Here is an 18,360-nt window from a genome sequence, read left to right as displayed (position 1 = left end):
TCCCAAATTATGCAAATTGCTTTTATAACTAGCGATCGCTCCAAAGTTTCTAATCAGTTGGATATTTTGATTGAAATATTTTGATTAATAGAGTATGACCCTAAAATATCACAAATGCAGAAACTAAAAGTACTGGGCATGCATAGAGAGGATCTACTTGAACCCTCCAGAAGAGATCAAGTGAACCTCATACCATGGGTGAGTGATTTTACTATGGCTAGCCCGGTGATCCGTAGGGCTACGCAAGCTCTGTGGCCCATAGTTTCAACTGACTCTGACCTTCCAATATTTAAACATGCAAAACCTATGGCAGCATTTAGAAGGGGCATGGAATTTACGAGACTGTTTGTTCTGAACGGATATTACAGGTATGGGCTTGCCGAAAACTCCCAATGTATATTATAAACCCCCGGGGTGCTACAGATGTGGGTGTTGTACAACATGTCGCTACACTATTGTATGTAAAAATTTTAAACATCCTCACTCTGATAAGATGTTTGATATTCGTTTTGTACTTACTTGCAGTTCAACCCATGTAGTGTATGTGATAGTATGTCCTTGCAGTCTGTACTATGTGGGACAGACCTCACGCAAATTTAATGAAAGGATGTCGGCTCATAGGTCTGCTATTCACTTAACCCTGGCTGGGAGGGACGTTGATCAGCCGGTGGCACAGCGTTTTAAAGCTTTGGGCTATTCTTTGGAATCTTTGAAATATTTTGCCATAGAGCATGTCCCTGTATCCCTTAGGGGTGGTGATAGCATTAAGTCCCTTTTGAATAAAGAAACAAGGTGGATTTTGAGCTAGGAACCATTCATCCAGGAGGGCTGAATGATAAAATGAACTTGGTGTATCTTTGATATAGTTGGGTGATTGTGCGTTTGAGCACAGGTTGATGTGTATAGGAGAACATTCTGCCTGCTGTGGGTGAGTGGGGCTTATGATTGGCGGTGCTGTCAGTGACACCCACTTGGGGTTGCCTAGCAACATCTGCATGTGTTGCTGGATGTGTACTGGGTAGACCGCAAGCTTGGTGGTGTCCTGGGCAACGCTGGATATGGACGTAGGAGGTGACATGATGGTTGCTTCCTCCGGAAGTCGTTTTGAAACTACAGCTGTGCACGGGGAGGAGGTGTTTGGTGAGGGTATATTTATGGGTCAATGTTGTTATTTTTATGTTTGTATGGTCCTGACGACGGGGCGGCAGCTCCAAAACTGTTGATCTTTCTGCAATACAAGCTTTTTGACTTTATACCAGTGTCCTAGTGTTGTGTTTGTCTTGGAGGTATATATATATATAATAATAAACAAATAGTCCGGCACTCCACCTCAGGGAAAACGAGACCCGGGTGCCCTCCGTATAGAAGGGTAATGTAGCGGAAAAAAAACAGCGGCACTCCGGGAATTGCAGTAATTAGAAAAATCTGTTTATAAACATCCAACGTTTCGGGGCTGTGGCGCCCCTTTGTCAATGTATGTACATGTATCTGTTTATAAACAGATTTTTGTAATTACTGCAATTCCCGGAGTGCCGCTGTTTTTTTCCGCTATATATATATATATATATATATATATATATTGTGACACAGTCCGGTTAGTGGGTCCCTCTCCTGGGTAGAGAACTCCTTCCTTACACACACAGCAGCTGGGAAACAGTACGCCAGACTGGATTCGAGTACAAGCTGGTCGGCGCCAGTCTTTATTGTACAATGTCAGAAATAATCATAAAGAAAACAAACATAAATCCTAGCCCTGTCGGGGCACTAACTTCACAAGTGACTTCGCTCACTACAAGAACCTGGCAGGGCCTAATGCCCTCGCCAGCAACAAAAGCACAGCACAGCACTTACAAATGGGTTTTCAAGTGTCTCTGAGCAAACTCCCTGCCTGCTCTCCCAGGTGAGACACTCAGCCCTAAACACACTAGGCTTATATTGGCCACTCTCAGGTGGAAACCTTAACAAGCCTGTTACCAGGTTGCAAGGCCCAAAACCTGGAGTGGCCGTGGGTGGAGCCCTCCCTCTCCTCTCACCCACAACCCCCAGGTCCCAAACCGGCTTTTCAAAAAGCCGAGACTCAAGCCTGCTACACTGCAGACTTTCTCCTGGGGGTTTAAAACACATAAGACAGTAATCTGGGACAAATGTACCTGCCACAGAGCACTTTACCAGTGATCCTATCACATATCCCCCCCCTTTGTTTCGACCTGTGGGGCGGAACAACTGAAGCCCCCAAACAATGAATTCATGACAATGTATCAGCATTGGCCAGCTGGCTTCCAGGCCTGTGTTCCACTGAAAACTTAAAAGTTTGTAACGCCAAGAACCATCTCGTAATTCTCGCATTAATGTACTTATTTTCGGACATCCACTTCAAAGGGGCATGATCAGTGATCAATTTGAACTTTCTTCCATCCAAGTAGTACCTGAGAGCCTCTAATGCCCACTTTATGGCCAACGCCTCCTTCTCCACTGTGGCATAGTTTCTCTCATGCACATTCAACTTTCTACTTAGACAGAAAATAGGGTGTTCCTCACCCTCCTTGTTCTGGGACAGGACCGCTCCTATACCTACTTCTGATGCATCGGTTTGTACTATGAATTCCCTGTCAAAATTAGGAGTCATCAGGACTGGAACACAACGCTACTTTCAACTCCTGAAAAGCTTTTTCTGCCTCAGGACTCCATTCTACCATGACTTTTTGTTTGCCTTTGGTCAGGTCAGTCAGTGGGACTGCCATGGTGGCAAAGTTGGGTATAAACCTCCTGTAGTACCCCGTAATTCCCAAGAAGGCTCTCACCTGCTTCTTATTCAGAGGCCGTGGCCAGTTTTGTATGGCATCAACCTTATTGAGCTGAGGCTTTATCAGGCCTCTGCCAATGGTGTATCCCAGATATTTTACTTCCTCCATGCCTAGACAACACTTTTTTGGGTTGGCTGTCAAACCTGCCTTATAGATGGAGTCCAACACTGCCTGTACCCTGGGTAAGTGAGACTGCCAATCAGGACTATGAATGACCACGTCATCCAGATAAGCAGCCGCATACCATCTATGGGGCCTTAGAATCCTGTCCATCATTCTTTGGAAGGTAGCAGGTGCCCCATGTAGCCCGAAGGGCAACATCTTGTACTGAAACAAGCCCTCTGGCGCTGAAAAAGCTGTCTTTTGTTTGGCGCTCTCGGTTAACGGTACTTGCCAATACCCTTTGGTTAGGTCAAGAGTGGTTAAATACCTTGCCGTCCCTAGTCTCTCAATCAGTTCATCCACTCTTGGCATCGGTAGGCATCGAATTTTGAAACACTGTTCAACTTTCGGAAGTCATTGCAGAAACGCACACTCCCGTCGGGCTTTGGAATCAACACAATGGGACTTGACCATTCACTATGTGATTCTTCAATAACCCCTAACTCTAGCATATTTTTAATTTCTTTCGACACCGATTCTCTTTGTGCTTCTGGTAACCTATAGGGCTTTAGATTAACTTTAACCCCTGGGTCAGTGATGATGTCATGTTTAATGACCGAGGTTTTCCCAGGTACGTCAGAGAACAGCACCCTATTTCTGATCAGAAACTCCTTGACCTCTTGTTGTTGAATCGCCGACAGGGTTTTTGCCACTGTCACTTCGGGAACTAAGGGCCCTGGATTTACTGGAGGGGCTCGGACGGCCGACAGTACCGTTCTATCTTTCCAGGGCTTTAACAGATTTATATGGTATATCTGTTCCGGCTTTCTTTTCCCCGGCTGGTAAACTTTGTAATTGACCTGTCCCACTCTTTCTAAGATTTCAAAGGGCCCTTGCCATTTAGCCAAAAGTTTATTTTCCACAGTGGGAACCAACACTAACACTCTGTCCCCAGGAGCAAAGCTGCGTAACCGAGCATTGCGGTTGTATACCCTCTGCTGTGCCTGTTGAGCCTGCTCTCTCACTATCGGCACTACCGCAGCAATTCTCTCCTGCATTTGAGAAACATACTCAATCACCGTTTTGTAAGGACTAGACTGCCCCTCCCATGTCTCTTTGGCAATGTCTAGTAACCCCCTTGGGTGTTTCCCATACAACAAGTCGAAGGGTGAAAACCCGGTGGAGGACTGGGGAACTTCCCTTATGGCCAACAATAAATACGGCAATAAGTAATCCCAATCCCTACCATCCTTGTCGACCACTTTCCTAAGCATGTGTTTTAACGTCTTGTTAAACCTCTCGACCAGCCCATCGGTTTGGGGGTGATAAACCGAAGTTCTTAACTGTTCAATTTTGAACAGGCGACATAACTCTTTCATGACTTTTGACATAAACGGTGTACCCTGGTCAGTTAGTATCTCCTTAGGTATACCCAGCCTGCTAAAGACATGAACTAGCTCTCTGGCAATGGTCTTGGTTGACGTATTGCGCAACGGGATCGCTTCCGGGTACCTGGTAGTGTAATCCATTATGACCAGAATATACTGGTGTCCCCTGGCAGACTTCATCAAGGGTCCAACCAAATCCATCGCTATTCTTTCAAACGGCACCTCTATAATAGGCAATGGAACTAGTGGACCCTTAAAATGTGGCCTGGGAGCATGATACTGACACTCAGGGCAGGATGCGCAAAAGTCAGACACCTCTTTATGAAGCCCGGGCCAGAAAAACCTCTGCATTATTCGCTCAGTGGTTTTCTCTACCCCTAGATGGCCTGCCATTATATAACCATGGACCAGATCCAACACTGTTCTTCAGTAGGCTTTGGGAACTATTAGTTGTTCCACAATATCTTCCCCCTTCTTAGTCACCTGATATAACAAATCCTGACACATTGCCATGTGGGGATAGGACAAAGGACTATCAGGGTCTACGGGTTTACCATCAACTACTTTTACATTCTCCCTGGCTTTTACCAAAGTAGGGTCATTCAACTGCTCCACGGCAAAGACCTCTCTTCTGACCTCTAAATCAGGCAGACGATCACCTGGCCCAACAACACTTCCCACCTCAATGGGAGGTACATCAGTTGGCGGGCCACCGTCACGCTCCGCATTCTCTAGTTCGCCAATCATAGTAGAAAAAGGGAATAACTCTGACTCAGAAGAAACTCCCTCCTCCACTACATCGACAACCTTCTCAAATGGATCGGGGTTGTTCACTTCTGGAACAAAACGACTTTCCCACAACTTCCAGAAGTGAGCAAAGTCTCTCCCCAATATTGCATCGTACATCAGACCATGCACCAAACCCACAGAAACTATAGCAGAACCACATGGTGTCTCGATGTTCACCTCGGCAGTAACATAATATCGAGTATCCCCATGTATGCAGGTCACACCAACAGTTTTCCCCTCACACCGCAAGGGGTTCACCAGCTCAGCTTTTATAAGTGTCACCAAGCTACCAGAGTCTAACAGTGCCTCTACTCGGTTGCCCATCTACAGTGAGTACACACATGTGCTTATCAGTCTCAGCCTGTCGGTCAGCCGTACAGGCTGTCTGTGCAAAGAAAGACCCCCTGCGGTAGACATGAGCAGTATCACATTGCATAGGTTCAGTTGTAAGTGAACAATTAGCGGCAATATGGCCGAAGCCACCACATCGGAAACACTGAGTCATATTAATGTCTAATCGTTTATGGGGCAAGAACCTTCCTGGCCTGGCAGGCCTGTCTCCAGGTTCTACACCCTCAGTCTTAGGTACATTCCACCGCCCAGCACCCTTCTCCCCTGGAACAGTCTTACCAGTGTCTGTGGGAGTTCGCCGGTGCGCCATCGGGGCTCGGTGGGGCATACTCATCAGCTCCTCAGCCGCCACGTACCTCTCCACCAGCTCGACCAACTGGTCCACGGACTTAGGGTCTGCATGGCTCACCCACTTGCGCAGAGTCACAGGTAATGATCGCAGGTACCGGTCCATCACGACCCTTTCCACGATCTGTGGTCCCATCAGCGTCTCGGGCTGTAGCCATTTTGAGGACAGATGGACGAGGTCATGCATCTGTGAACGTGGAGGCTTGTCCATATGGAACTCCCAGCGGTGGACCCGTTGGGCACGAACAAAGGTGGTGACTCCCAAGCGAGTTAGGATCTCCTGTTTTAGTTTTTTATAGTCCTTGGCATCAGCCAGGCATAAGTCGAAATAGGCCTTTTGTGGCTCCCCAGACAGAAAAGGTACCACCAGACTTGCCCACTGCTCCTTGGGCCAACTCTCCCTTTCGGCCGTTCTTTCGAATGCGGTGAGGTAGGCCTCCACATCATCGCCCGAAGTCATCTTTTGGAGGAAGTGACTGGCTCGTATAGAGTGAGTGGTGGTGGGAGGACCAGTAGTAACATCTCTGGGCTGGGCGACCAGGTGCTGTACCACCTCTTTTATGGCCCGGCTGTTTTCCGCTAAGGCCTTGCTGTTTTCCGCTAAGGCCTGGCGGGTTTCCTCGACGGCGACCTGTTGTTGCCTCTGGGCTGTCTCCAAGGCCAACAGTTGCACCCTGGTGGATTCCTGCTGAGCCCAGGTAGCTTCCTGCTGAAGTTTGTTTGTCTCCTGCTGAGCTGCTGTAGCTTGGAGCAAGGCTTTAATAATGTCCTCCATTTTGTCCTGGGGTGTAGGTTGGAAGCTGAACCTTGCCTCTCTGAGCATTGGCTGACGCCTCCTCTATGGGACTCCAAGGACACAGTGTTATTTCCACACTCACCAATTGGGTGTCTGTCCCTTTAATTTTTAAACGGAAAGTTTTCCTCTCGCTGCAACTTCAGTGTGTGTGGGTGCCCGCATTCTCCACCATATTGTGACACAGTCCGGTTAGGGGGTCCCTCTCCTGGGTAGAGGACTCCTTCCTTACACACACAGCAGCTGGGAAACAGTACGCCAGACTGGATTCGAGTACAAGCTGGTCGGCGCCAGTCTTTATTGTACAATGTCAGAAATAATCATAAAGAAAACAAACATAAATCCTAGCCCTGTCGGGGCACTAACTTCACAAGTGACTTCCCTCACTACAAGAACCTGGCAGGGCCTAATGTCCTCGCCAGCAACAAAAGCACAGCACAGCACAGCACTTACAAATGGGTTTTCAAGTGTCTCTGAGCAAACTCCCTGCCTGCTCTCCCAGGTGAGACACTCAGCCCTAAACACACTAGGCTTATATTGACCACTCTCAGGTGGAAACCTTAACAAGCCTGTTACCAGGTTGCAAGGCCCAAAACCTGGAGTGGCCGTGGGTGGAGCCCTCCCTCTCCTCTCACCCACAACCCCCAGGTCCCAAACCGGCTTTTCAAAAAGCCGAGATTCAAGCTTGCTACACTGCAGACTTTCTCCTGGGGGTTTAAAACACATAAGACAGGAATCTGGGACAAATGTACCTGCCACAGACCACTTTACCAGTGATCCTATCACAATATATATATATATATATATATATATAATAGAAAGATAACGATGGCACTATCCATATATTTCAAGCACAAAAAAAGTGTTTTACTTGATCATCACATTGTCACCAGTGAGAAAGAATATATTGTAGTCACATCACCATGAAAAAATGTTTCAGCAATTCAGATCATGAACATTGGCTACTACTGTTAGTTATTTATCATGTCAGTCAACTCCCATTCCGGACCACTGGAGGTAGCCAAAGTTGACTGACATGAATCAGCAGAATCATCCTATTCACATCACTTTGCAAATAAGCTGCATTTTAATTGGAAAAGTCGCACGAAAAGAAGCTCGGCGCTACTAAGTCACATGGCGCTTACTCGTTATGTGTAATGCGACTTGTAGCGCACAGAGGAGAGATGTATGGGATACTTCTGTTCGACATGGAAGATACACATGATAGACATGGACATAACAGTTATGCATAACAGGTGGTGAAAGGAACATAGTAGTGCATAGGGGCTGGGGTGGTTTCGCTGAGCTGTGTGGAGAAGAGAGCTTGCCCTGATGGATAGTATCTTCTCCTTCTTTCCTTCTGTGATGTCCAGGTGTAGGGACGTGCTGTTGCTAGTCAGAGTTCTGATGTGGCCTAGTATGCAATGGTCCATTTGGCTTGGCCAAGATGGAAGCCTCAGTTATATTGAGGCAGGGGAGCTGTGGGAGGTCCACGGTTTTAGGTCCTCAAATGCTTAGCACCTGGAAGAGACCCGTAATTCTTCTAGGTCCAATGTCTAGTGGCCCCAAATGAGGACTCCAACCCTTATGGAATAGGACAGGCAATATGGCAATATATCTGCAGGGATTGGGAGACCTGCTCTCTCCATTTGGTCTTCCTGTCAAAGAAGCTCTTTACTAACTAGAAATCAGACCTCCATTGCAAGGCATTACAAATAAATGGTTCCATGGTTAAATCAATTTAAAAGTCATTGTAAATATTAATCCAAATCCAGTTTTCTTTAAAATTGTCACTTCTAAAAATAGATGTTCTCTATTTGACATTCTAGTGACTTAAAAAAATGTATCTCTCTATAATTTATAGGTAATATTCCAGGGTGGTAATATTAATTTGGCGCGAAATGCCTGGCGCGAATGAGATGCTCTAAGAGGAGTATCATGCTGGATTTTTCTCTAAATATTGCATCTTAGTTTCATCACAGATGCAGAGAAAAGCCGCTCACAGTGTACTAGAGACGCTGGGTTGAGACTTTAATAGCAAAGAAATTAGTTTGTACAAAGTCACAAATGGAGAACAATAGAACTCGTCATGAGGAAAAGTCACAGCCGCTCACATCGGATAACTTTTTACACAGATTCAGACTTGGGAGATGATTCAGTATTGGATAGGATTGCAAAACTGCACGCAAGCAGCTTAGCAATTCTATTCTTGCAAATGCAGCAAGAGGTGGCTGACACCCCCTGCTGCAATTGCAATCCCAGCATTGCAATTGAGGTTGCAGGCTGGGATAACCACCGCAACTATCAGTCATGATGATGGACTCCTGCTGTCCCCGCCCCTTGCACTGCCCCTTAAATGCCTCTGTCTGTTAGTCAGGCAGAGGCATAGCAGGACCTGCATGCAATCACACAGGTCCTTTTCTGCACATGAGCGCGCAGATTCCTGATATGTGCAATGCTGCATCAGGCCCTCAGTCGCACACAGATGTACAAATGTCACACATCAAATTAATTTCTACAAGCTAGCAATATAGTTTTGTCGCTCACAGTTGTCTTATATATGCAAATAAAACCTACATTTTGAGCGAGAAAGATACTTGGCTTGACCGAGTCGCACAGGACCTAGCACGCCGAGAGGGGCTATGTGGCGTTACTGAAACAACAGTAAGGATACATCATATTATTTTTGCAAATTTTACCTATTTTATTGTGTAGAAAAAGGTATAGATATAGATAATTCTACAAAAGAAACAGTCCAGTATATGTCCTTAAAAAAAAAATAATAATAATAATAAAAAATGTGGCTTTTGCATAATTTCAGGAGTACAAAGGTTGTACCCAGCAAAACTAGTATAGAAGAATTACTGATGTACTTACTGTGCAAAGCCACTAGTGGTAATGAATAAATTCTGATCATTTCATTTTCTTGTATCCAAATAGCGGCTTTACTGGATCTGTGAATTCAGAAGATGTGGATAATCCCAATACATCCTTCACACCCTTCACTAAAGTTCGAACTGTACAGCCTCGCTTCTCAAACACAGCTCAGTATGTATTTTTTAGTATTCTCTATAATATGTTATTGATAGTGATTCCATGAAGGTCTGTCAAGGCAGCAAGAACGTGTGGATAAACATGACAACACCCCATATTCTTGTTTTATAAAATTCTACTACGGTCCAACAAAAAAAAAAACTAGCGGCAGCTCAGTGTTTACTGTTATTAAATGGAACGAAAGTGATCATGACATGACACTCTGGATGTTAGAAGTTGAGCATCAATTTATGGTCTGGATCAAATGAGGTGGATTGTACACACAGCTTTAAATGTAGTGTCTGGCATAAAAATGTGGCTGGCATCACTATCAACTCAGAATGTTGTACCAGGACTATGAAATGCATATCTTAGAGATACGTGTACGTCAACATTGAGTGCATCTCTAAGGGAAGTGATTGACTTAAATTCTCTATCTATGTGCCTACCATATTGAACATACATATAATAACACCAGATGAATGAATGCAAGTGGATGTAAGTATAAGATATGCTCAATGCAAAACACAGGTGCAAGTTGTACTCATGTGCAGTGCACCATATTCTTATGCAAGTCACATTTTTATATGGTGCACATCCAACACCAAATCAGGCACTTTGTCATAAAGTTATAGGAAAACAGATGAACAGTAAAATAGCTGTGTAAGAGACTCTGGGCCCAATTTAGAGTTGCACAAAAGTGTTTGGACGAATGTGAACGTGTCTTGTAATTATTCGCTGTGCATCTGTCCAAGCCGAGCATACATAACTTTGCCACTATATGTGATTCAGAGTCCTATGCATCTTAACTGCATCTCTGCATCTCTGCAGTTGAATGGGTGTAACTGGGTAGCAACTGGATAATTAAATGTAGGCTTATTACTGAGGGCATTTGGGGTTATATAGAGTTGTGCATATGCAGAGATCCATCTAATTCAGACAGATCCCTTGCACCAGGTATAGGGCTGCTGCAAAAATGTGCTGATAGTGATGACAACTACATTCAGAAGTGGGTAGATAGGGGCAGTATAGCTGTGTAGGTGCAAACATCTCTGCATTCAGGCAAAGATAAGAATTTGTTTCTGAACCTGCGGCCACTCTTGCAGCCAAATTGCAGACAGATACACGGATGCTTGTCTACGTGTTCTAGGTTTTACATCTTTCTATCACTATGGTTCTGTCACACAGTGTTTAAGAGCATCTTTATTTTACCTAATTGTAAGTTAGTAAAGAACGCTACACTATGTGGTATAAAAATGTTGATAGGATGATGTAGTGTGGTGGGATGACTGAGGACTGTGGGTACGATGTGGTTGTACAGTGAGTAAAAGTATTAATTGATGTGTGTCTATTCAGCAATTTGCTGGTTGTATTATGTATATTTGTAAGTTTGTTTACTGTCTGGATCTGTCTATACCATTTAGTATATACTCATTTTGTATGTTTGCATATATATCATGCTTCGGAACTCTTGTAGTGCCTTAGAAATAAAATATAATATTAATAATGTATTGTGATCAAGCTAAAAATAAATGAGACAAACTCCAATACGACGCAGCAACTCTATAATCACATCTTGCTTACTTTTTCAGTTAACTCACCAATCTACATCATCCTATTAACATTTTCACAACCCCCGATTAACAAACAGGGCGTAACACTCTTTAATAATTTTTACAATTGTCTATAAGAGGTTATACAACTCTGTATGAAAGCAGCTCCCCACCTAAACCTACCTACACTTACAGCACCGATTTCACATTTACTTTATTTTATATTAAATTACAGAAGAGGCCTTCACCTATACTAGTCACTGGGGAGATGTATTATAGCTGCACCAATTGTGCCGCCCTAACTCTTCCTGCTTCACATATTTACAGAGACGAAGCAGGAAGCACTACCAATGAGATGTATAAACATCTTGGCTACTGGAGTAGGGGAGTGAAAACTCCCCCCCCCCTCTGGGGATCCCTAATAGAGCCCACAGCGCAACAGCCTAGTGCTCTGTGTCTCTCCTCCTGGCCGGCTCCATTGGGAATGGGCAAGATCTTGCAAGCATCGCGAGATCTCATGTGCAGTCTGAAGCCAGAAGCGGCCGCAGCCAGGGACAGTGCTGTCCCTGATGTGATGATAGGGGAACGACAGCTGTAGCTTTCGAAATCTAACCGTTCATACATGGGGTGGCACATCTGCATGCTATCTTATAGATAGCTGCGCCGATAATGACAGGGGCGCATAGTGCCCCTATCATTTACCACCCAACCCTACAATAATACATGGGGGAGAAGCAGTATCATCGCACATAATGTGTGCTGATACCATAACTCCCCATAACGCCAGATAAGACATCTCCCCCTTTTTCCCATGGAGCAATATATTTTCACTGGCACTTGGTTGTCCCTAGGAATTAAACTCAGAGTTGTGATAATTTATCAGGTGCAGTTTCACAGGAGATGCAAGACTAAATGATAGAAAATCTAACAAGTAGTATTGGGAGGTATCAGAAGGGAGATGCAGTACCAAGGGCTACTAGCAAACACAACAAGGCCACTGCATCCAAGCAATGTGAGTAAATACAGAATGTAATACTCAAAGGTAACCAGTAGGGGTGTGCACCGACCACTTTTCGTGTTTTGTGTTTTGGTTAAAATCACAGAATTTTTTTCTTTTTTTTTGTTCCTACGCTATTATTAACCTCAATAACATTCATTCCCACTCATTTCCAGTCTATTCTGAACACCTCACCTCACAATATTGTTTTTAGGCCAAAAGGTTGCACCGAGGTAGCTGGACACAAGTGGGCGGCACAAACACGTGGCCCATTTAGGAGTGGCACTGCAGTGGCAGACAGAATGGCAGTTTGTAAAATTAGGCCCAAAAGAGTACATACTGTAAAGAACAAAAAGAGGTGCAAAAAGAGGTGCAAGATAGAATTGTACTACAGTGTCAGGAGACTACTAGTCAGGAGAGGCCTCAGAGAACATGAAAAAAGATGCTCTAGGTGCTGAACTTCAAGGGATTTCTCCATCATGTTCTGTAGTGTGGAAAGGTTTCATTCACATGTTTTCTTTAAAGCAGTTCAAAGTTACAGCCTTCAAAGTGTCTGACTATAACACCCACCTTTGCCAGGAATTACCAAAGATTATCACAAGCAAAGTATTCATCTGTCCGGAATCTGTCTGGGAATTCATGGATTGTATCTGGCCTGAATGCACTAAGACATCCAGAGATTTTGTGTTCTGTAGCCGACTTTATTACTACCTGAGTCGCAAACTGAAATACGGAATAGTGAGCACAGACAACATGGAGGCCTTTGTTATTCTGCTGCCTGCATGCCAACCAATACCTCCCATACACCCACTGGGGGACCAGGGCTTGATAATGACCATCCCCATCTGTTGCTAGGCCTTCTTCTTCCAAACCATCAATCCTGGACTTCCTGTCCAAAAAGGGTGAGCAGGGTACAGAAAGAGGAGCTAGATGTCCCCGATGACATATTTTTTTCATCTATAATAAATAATGTGGAGAGAGAAGAGCTTCAGATGTTGGAACAGGGGCTCCCACCTATTTGGCTTCCCTCCAGAGAGCAGAGGTCTGTTCCTCAGGAAGTGTCTATGCCTGAGCTGATAGGTAGTCTCTGTCTATTGGTAAACACCCTTGGCAACCCAAAATAACAACAACTATAATAATGTGTCCACTGATAACCAGCCTAATCCCTTAACAGCAACATACCCCATATGGCCAACTCATAACATGACACCCAGTTTGCAGCCTCCTCTTCCTTATGACACTAATCCAGTCACCATGGTTGATCAATCAGCCATGTGTGGTCCACCCAATTCTGGCCCTCTACATTCTAACATCATAATAACACACTATAACACACTAGACTTATAATCTTTTCTTTTGTTTATGTTTTGAATAGAACAATTTTAGAATTTAGGATGTCCACTCTATATAGGTTTGTAAATAAATATAGGCTTTAGTTTTTTAGAACATATAACTTTATAAGCTGCTAAGATAACATTTCTGCTATGTTTAAGATTAAAAAAAAAAACTTAAAAAAAAAGTTTTCATTGCAAAATTCATGTTTTTGTTTTTTTTTAAACAAAAGAGATTTTTTTATTAATGGTTTTGTTTACAAAATGCAATAAAAATATTTATCAAAATGAACAAAAATAAATTTAAAAAATTGTTTTTATTTTTTCACTGATGGTGTGCACAAAGAAAAAATTGTTTGTTTTTTTAACACTGGGGGTGAACCCCTGAAAGAGACAGTAGCCCCTTGACAGACAGCAGCACAGCACCCCTGTGCAGCTACGCCGATGACAGTGACAGGTGTTTTTTTTTTCTGCGCAGCTACGCCGATGACAGTGACAGCGACAGCTATGACAGTGACAGCTACGCCGGTGACAGTGACAGCTACGCCGTTGACAGTGACAGGTGTTTTTTTTATATATATTTGACTCCCTGACAGACAGCAGCACAGGACCCCTGCACAGCTACACCGATGACAGTGACAGCTGTGTTTTTAAAAAAAAAATTGGGGGGAAGCAGCCTTTGACAGACAGCAGCACAGCACTGTACAACAGTAGCCAGCCAGTCCCTATGGTCAGCATCAGCAGTATGTATATGAACAACAGTAGCCAGCCAGCGTCAGCAACAGCTCCCAGCTCCCTCCCTCTTCACAGTAGCCAGCCAGCCCAGTTTTGTAATGTGTATATAACTATATAAGTATTAGTGTACTACTAAGTTTATTATTTGTATTTATTATCACAACAGTACAGTAGCCAACAGCTTCCAGCTCCCTCCCTCTTCCAGCCCCTATGGACAGGACAACAGCCAGCCCCTATATGGACAACAGTAGCCAGCCAGCCCAGTATGTAATGTATCACATAACACTAGCCAACAGTTCCCTCCCTCTGCATGCACGCTCCACAGCCAGAATGAAGAATGACGGCAATCGCGGGACCTTTTATAGAATCCAAAACCTTCGAGAATCCGACAGCGGGATGAAGTTTTGCCTCGATTTCAGTTCCGAGCCAGGCGGGAAAGCCCGAGCCGGACTCTGATTGGGGGGGATTCGGATTTCGGAAATCCAAACCCGCTCATCCCTAGTAACCAGCAACACAGTTTAGCAGTAGAAAGCAAAGGGCCTAATTCATCTATAGATGCAGCAGCAATGCTAACATATGCTAATGCCGCTGAAGGCATCTTGTGTAAACAGACATCTCCAGCCAGTTTCTGTGATCGGCGTCTGAGGACGCAGCAACGGATCATCATGGGGCAGCCATCGCTTAAACTAAACTTTGTTCTAACTGTCAGGCGGGCACTGCTGAACACATTAGTGAATTAACCCCAAAAAAGAGCCCCCACTCATTCGTCGGTTGCATTCCCCCAGGTGTCATCTTGCCTACAACCTCAATCATGATAATGTAAAAACATTGCTATGATCTTAACTGCTAGGCAGGCTTACCTTTCATAGGTGTCATTACAGCAAAGACCTCTGCCTTCAACTAAGATGGCTGATACACACTTTCCTTGAAGCCATTTTCTTCCTGTCTGAGCTTTTAGAAAGCTGGACGTGTGTGGCCTATGAACTGCCCAATTGTATAGAGCCCATTTTGTGGTCACTGATTTTCTACAGTATTCAATGAAATTTGATTTGGCTACAATTATTTTTGGAGCATTAATTCTGACCTAACAGCTATGTATGCCTATTTGCAACCCACGTTCTTGAGTCTTGCAACTGAGAGAACTTCAGCTATGGCATCCTGACAAAAGAATCTCAGCTCCACTATCCTGACAGTAAGTATTTGTGTTAGTGAAGGGGTTAGGGTTAGGCACTAGGGGGAGGGCTAGGGTTAGTCTGCGGAAGGGGAGGGTTAGGGTTAGGCTGTGGGGGAGGGGGTTAGGTTTAGGCTGCGAATGGATGGTTAGGTTTAGGGGTAGGGCTAGGGGTAGGGTTAGAGTACTTATCTACAGGTGTCATTATTTCAAACCAGTCGGGGTTCCGGCATCAAGATTCTGAGCGCCAGTATTGTGTGCGCTGGGATCCGGTATCCAACCCATGTATCCAACCCATTACAACTAAAGTGTATAATAAACAATGTTTGCTATAGTGTGCATGCTTAGTATGCACCTCTCTGCTACTTGTTGTTTTCACAGAGCCATAGATGTTCCGGAATTCATTTAATGGTCTATTTCTTTATTCCTAGCTCTTGCATTTTAATAGCAAAATACAAAGTGTTGCACTTAAAGGCACAATAATAATACGATTTATGTGCACCAGTCTCCTTTCCAGATGTTGGGAGACATTAATTTTCTTATCAGAATTTTTTTTTTGAGGTACGGAAAGTGGGAGAAAGAGGGGGAGGGAGGGGCAGACGAGGCCTCTAAGGAGGGGCAGACGAGGCCTCTAAGGAGGGGCAGACGAGGCCTCTAAGGAGGGGCAGACGAGGCCTCTAAGGAGGGGCAGACGAGGCCTCTAAGGACAGAAGCTGAAGTTAATGTACTTTTATGTAGACTTTATCACTTTTTACACTATTACACTAAATATATTTGTCTTCATATTTTTAATTACTGTAGAAATTTTGCTTAAACATCATGTAATAAAATACTGTTTAATCAGCTTAACAGCCACCTTAAAAAGGAAGTGTGCTATCGTCTTATTTCTTATTTGTCTAAATATTTGCCTAAATATATTATTGCTGAATGGAGAATTGACTTGTAAACAGTAATCCTTTTTAGCTATAATGAATTTGTATTTTAGTTGTAGTAACCAATACTGCAGCCCATATTACACACCAGTATCCCTTTCAGTAAATGGAAAAAAAATAGGAATCAGAAAAAATAAATACATATAAACGCTTTTACACTGTTTTGCCACAAGATGGCTCTGTGTTGACATGCAGTAACAACAAATCTATGGCCCAATTATAAGAATTTACTAGTCTTCACCAAGCTACGCAAATCCTTAAGTTTATGACAGGAGAAAGTATATGGCGCCCAGTACATAATATTTCCTTTGACATACAGTACAGCATTGATGATTTCCTATAAGTGTGTTACTTGCAACATTAATCTTATGTGTCACATACTGATGTTATTAAGCATAAATATTTGCATATATAACTTTCCATAATTTGACTGTCTTATATTTTTAAGCATTAGTTTTCAATTAATAGAAATAGTTTGTATTTCAGTTTTTTATATCTACTCTTTTTCATAAATATATTTGTTAGCAGGGTCATATTATAGGTGGGCTAAGTGGGTTCTTGACAGTTAGAACACACTTTGCCAACCTGGGCCTGCACAGGCTGAATTGGGGCACAGATGCTATGCATGCTCAGGAACCTGTACTACAGCCAGGCATCGCTATGTTGTCTTCAATGAATTTCCCTCTCCATGTATAAGGATTTAGCCCTGTATGAATAGTACAAACGGTTCAGTTGCTAAGATGGGTTCTGGCAAAAAACCTGAAATTTAATTTACCAAATACATGTTAACATGGCAATTATTATGTCACGCTGCTGCGATATGGTGCAACAGTACTTCACATTTAGCAACTTCATGTTGCATAAAAGGCTTATTTGTATATGTACATAATTCACCTCTCCCCAGGTACAGACAACATATTAGGAGATGTGTCCATGGTAAAACTATGCACCTGTAAAGTTCCCTCAGTTCCATCACTTCTTATAATGGCTGATGTCTTGTTTTGTTTTGTTTTTCACTTTAACATTAGTGACATGAGCAATAGCCGCTTGTTATTGAATTTCCCACCTCCTAACATAATGAATGGACTTTGTTTTGTGTGCAAGAATGCACTTTCTATGTGCAGGCATTGGAATGAGTCTCCACGAAAGTATGTCTGTCCTCATAATTGTGTCCTCATAATTGTGCACCAAGCATGTCTATTTATTTGTATGTATATAAAAGGGGTGTGGTAGGTTAGGTACTCATTTATAATTCTTAGCATGTCAACACTGACCATGTCGACATTTATCATGTCGACATTATAGAATGTCGACCAAAGATCCCTGTTGGCCCTGCTGTCACTTATATGATTCCTGCAGCTCCAGCATCTTTTTCTAGATACCAGCGGTAACGCGTGCACCAGTTCCAGCACAGATGTCTGACGAGTGGTGGTTCTATTAAATATTATTGCCCTAATCCTAATCCCTACCCCTAAACCACCCCCTAGTGACAAACCCTAACTTCCCCCTCCCTGCAGCCTAACTCTAACTTCCCCCTCCCTGCAGCCTAACCCTAACTTCCCCCTCCCTGCAGCCTAACCCTAACTATCCCCTCCCTGCAGCCTAACCCTAACTTCCCCCTCCCTGCAGCCTAACCCTAACTATCCCCTCCCTGCAGCCTAACCCTAACTTCCCCCTCCCTGCAGCCTAACCCTAACTTCCCACTCCCTGCCGCCGAACCCTAACTTCCCCCTCCCTGCAGCCTAACCCTAACTTCCCACTCCCTGCCGCCAAACCCTAACTTCCCCCTCCCTGCAGCCTAACCCTAACTTCCCCCTCCCTGCAGCCTAACCCTAACTTCCTCCTCCCTGCAGCCTAACCCTAACTTCCTCCTCCCTGCAGCCTAACCCTAACTTCCCCCTCCCTGCAGCCTAACCCTAACTTCACCCTCCCTGCAGTCTAACCCTAGCTTCCCCCGACCTGCAGCCTAACTGTAACTTTCCCGCGCAGTCTAACCCTAAAGACAAGGATACATAACTTAAAAAGGTTCGTTA

At 44.0% G+C, this 18,360-nt stretch overlaps 1 protein-coding gene across 2 annotated transcripts in view; it reads left to right on the top strand.

Moving 5' to 3' along the window:
• SPMIP7 (sperm microtubule inner protein 7) overlaps nt 1-18,360 on the top strand; it is a 95,991-nt gene that overhangs the window by 64,954 nt on the left and 12,677 nt on the right. Inside the window, exon 7 of one of the 2 annotated variants that reach the window (XM_088445625.1) lies at nt 9,516-9,623. The exons of the other annotated variant lie outside the window; for it this stretch is intronic. Within the exon in view, the coding sequence (XP_088301751.1) occupies nt 9,516-9,623 (108 nt within the window). The remainder of the gene's footprint in view (nt 1-9,515; nt 9,624-18,360) is intronic. 2 annotated transcript variants of the gene reach the window in all.

The sequence above is a fragment of the Taudactylus pleione genome, unplaced genomic scaffold (genome assembly GCF_031769625.1).
Source record: "Taudactylus pleione unplaced genomic scaffold, aTauple2 ptg000386l, whole genome shotgun sequence".
NCBI classification, from domain to species: Eukaryota; Metazoa; Chordata; class Amphibia; order Anura; family Myobatrachidae; genus Taudactylus; species Taudactylus pleione.
The sequence above is the reverse complement of the archived record's forward strand: the minus strand, read 5'-3'. Positions and strand labels throughout refer to the sequence as shown.